Here is a 2,885-nt window from a genome sequence, read left to right as displayed (position 1 = left end):
CGGGCCATTGTTCGGCCGAGGAGGCAGTCGGCCGTGACGCAGGGCCCCGGAAATGCCACTGCGCTCGTACTTAGTTTGCGGTGAAGAGAGACTTAAACATTTACAAATTATGGAGCCTGCGAGGGTGCTGCCGGCCGCCCCCAGGCACCTAGACCGATTAAAAACTGACACTGCTTGGTGTCAGTTTTTAATCGCTGGGTGTCGATTCTTAACGTGTTTGCCCTGAACAGTGTCAGGAAGGGTCTCGCCTGTCCGCGCCCCTCAGGCATCGTGCTGAGCGCGGTTATCCACCACATCGGGTGGGCCTGGCTTTGAAATTGACTCGCCTTTGCTGGTTTCAGTTCAGGCTGGGCCCCTCCCTAAGCCGGAGGCCGCGCCGTTTGTAAGTTACGATTCACTAGACAGGAAGTCGGAGCTCTAACTCGGGTCTCTACCTCCAAGCCTCAAGGCTTAATTTTGCATCTGTGAAGAACCGCACTCCTCGAATGACAGGCTCTAGGGCGGCTCTCTGTCTCCTCCGCCTCCCAGCTTCCCCCTCTTCTTAACTTTGCCTGCCATAAACTGAAAATTGTTCTTCTTCTTATTATTATTTATTATGGACCATTCAAACACTGAAGTATGGTAACAAAAGTCTTTAAAATATGTCCTCAGATCGAACCTATAAATTCCCTTTCGATAGTAAAACCAAAGGCCCTTTTCAGGGCCACTCCCAAAGTCGCACTGAAGGGCTCTTAGTCATTGCACAGATGTTAACTGAGCAGATAAAGTTGGAATAGCAGCTCGTGTGCGGTGGCTGGACGGTTGGTGCATTGATTTAGCAGTGTAATTCCATAACTTACCCATGGCATCTTGCACCACGAAGGTATTAAATTTGAGGAATTTTAACAAGGCAAACGAAATAGGCCTTTAAAAGGGGGTAAAGAAAGCTAACGAGCAAATGTTTCCAACAAAATGACTGGCTTCGGAGAGAAATGTACGTATTTCGTGCATTTGGAAGCATTCCGAAGAAGGTTCTTTGGACTTAAAGGAATGACAGGTGGCACAAAGGTCCACTCCTATGGCCACAAGGCTATGTCAGTGAAGCCTCTTGGGGACAAGCTCTCAACAGCCCATACTCGATGTAATGTGAGAACCTCCTTAACTTGCGGAGGGTGGGATTACAGTGCCATTTTCAATTGGCTCATAGGAGGGCTTAATAGCTGTCCCCGGAATGGGAAGAAAAACCTTGGTTGGTTGATTTTGTTTTTAACCCGATGCATGCCAGGCTCTAAGAAGCTGGAGGCACAGTCTCGCCGTTGGGTGGAACCGGTTCTAGACGATTAGAGCCGGCCTGGGCGGGTCGTGGCTGGTTGCCTGGGGTGCGGTCTGAGGGTCAGAGGTCAGTCCACTGCCCACCGAGGCAGCACATTCCCGCACTGGCACAACTCCAGCCTCAAGGAAACTGGCAAGGCACGGGCTGGGGCTGATTCCGTGTTCAGTCATTTTCCATACAAGGTACAATTTTGCACTTGGCTATGTTCAAAGCCGCCTCAAATACCAAGGCCCAAAGTAGAATTAGTAACAGTATGACTTTAATACTTACGATGATCTTCAGATAAGAACGCTAAATCACAAATTAAGTGAAAACCGAAATAAACCCATTGTGTTTAAAATGAGAAGCATGCTTTACCTCAGACGCTGAACGTTTCCTAATGTGAGCAATTTTTTGCCATTTACAAATGTTCGATTCGGATGCTAACGGCAGCCTCCGATATTCCCATGCAGGCTTTGGCATTGTTCATCCTGTGGAGCACGATCCATAAGCTTTTCATAAATAAAATACATAGAATTACAATTATATTAATCACCTTACCAATGTTTTAAAATATGTGCTTCTTAACATAACATCTGGTACCTACAGCACTTTGGAAATAAGGATAAACAGCGACAGCTGTAAGCAAAGTATTTGTGATTCTATTAGCCAGTCACACTCCATATAAAATCTTCAAAGATTAAAATAGTTGTTGAAAAATTTCCCTTTGATCCAAATTCTGACATTGGTTTCTATAGACTACTACAAAGTCCGCAGACACCCCAGTTAAAGAACTATCTCATTAGGGTGACAGCATTGAAGTGTAAAATGCAACATGGCACTTGAAAATAAAACCACTAAGGTATGTTTGGGCGCCAGCTGGCATCCACACCTGCATAAAACAATGGTATGCCTAGAAAAGTACTTAAGGTACTTGCACGCGCGACATGTGCCCTATTATTAGAGGACAACCTAGCTTTTGACTTGGCTGATACCTGACAAAAACATCTGAATTTTCGTAGACTTGTACACGTGCGTGACACTATTTCATCACAAGCTTTCTTGTTAGTAGGCAATGTAGACCTACGGTATGGTCGTATAAAATTCTCGAAGCTTCCAGTGCTACGCCATTTTATGATTGCTTGGGTGGCTCTTAAAAGAGCCTTTGGGTTCTCTGAAAATTGGCCTTTCAGGTTTACTTCTTAGGCGCCGTCTTCCTGGGGTTGGTTCTCTGCTTGCTCAGCTTGGCCCTGCCGGCAGCGGACTTCCCCGCCCTGGCCTTGGCCGGGCTCTGCCGCGGCGGCTTGCCCTTGGCTCCTGCAGCCTTCCTGCCCGCCCTGTCGACTTTTGAGGCGGTCGTCGTCCTCGGCTTCCGCGCCCTTTTGGTGGCCTTGGTGCTCTTCGGAGACTTCGACTCCCTGGACAAGACCAGCTTCTTGGCCTTGGCAGAAGCGGCCTTCTTGCCCTTGCGCTTGGCGGGCTCGGGGGCCGCCTTCTTGCTGAGCTTGAAGGAGCCCGAGGCGCCGGTGCCCTTGGTCTGCACCAGGGTGCCCTTGCTCACCAGGCTCTTGAGGCCCAGCTTGATGCGGCTGTT

At 48.5% G+C, this 2,885-nt stretch overlaps 1 protein-coding gene across 2 annotated transcripts in view; it reads right to left on the bottom strand.

Annotated features, from left to right (window-relative positions):
* The window catches only part of LOC105296406 (histone H1.2-like), a 28,610-nt gene that overhangs the window by 23,961 nt on the left and 1,764 nt on the right, over positions 1-2,885 (bottom strand). Inside the window, exon 2 of one of the 2 annotated variants that reach the window (XM_023534397.1) lies at positions 2,784-2,885. This exon is cut by the window's right edge and continues 1 nt beyond it. The exons of the other annotated variant lie outside the window; for it this stretch is intronic. Coding sequence (XP_023390165.1) covers positions 2,784-2,885 — 102 coding nt within the window. The remainder of the gene's footprint in view (positions 1-2,783) is intronic. 2 annotated transcript variants of the gene reach the window in all.

Source organism: Pteropus vampyrus, unplaced genomic scaffold (genome assembly GCF_000151845.1).
Source record: "Pteropus vampyrus isolate Shadow unplaced genomic scaffold, Pvam_2.0 Scaffold124, whole genome shotgun sequence".
Classification (NCBI taxonomy): domain Eukaryota; kingdom Metazoa; phylum Chordata; class Mammalia; order Chiroptera; family Pteropodidae; genus Pteropus; species Pteropus vampyrus.
Note: the sequence above shows the minus strand (reverse complement) of the source record. Positions and strands in the feature narration are given on the sequence as shown.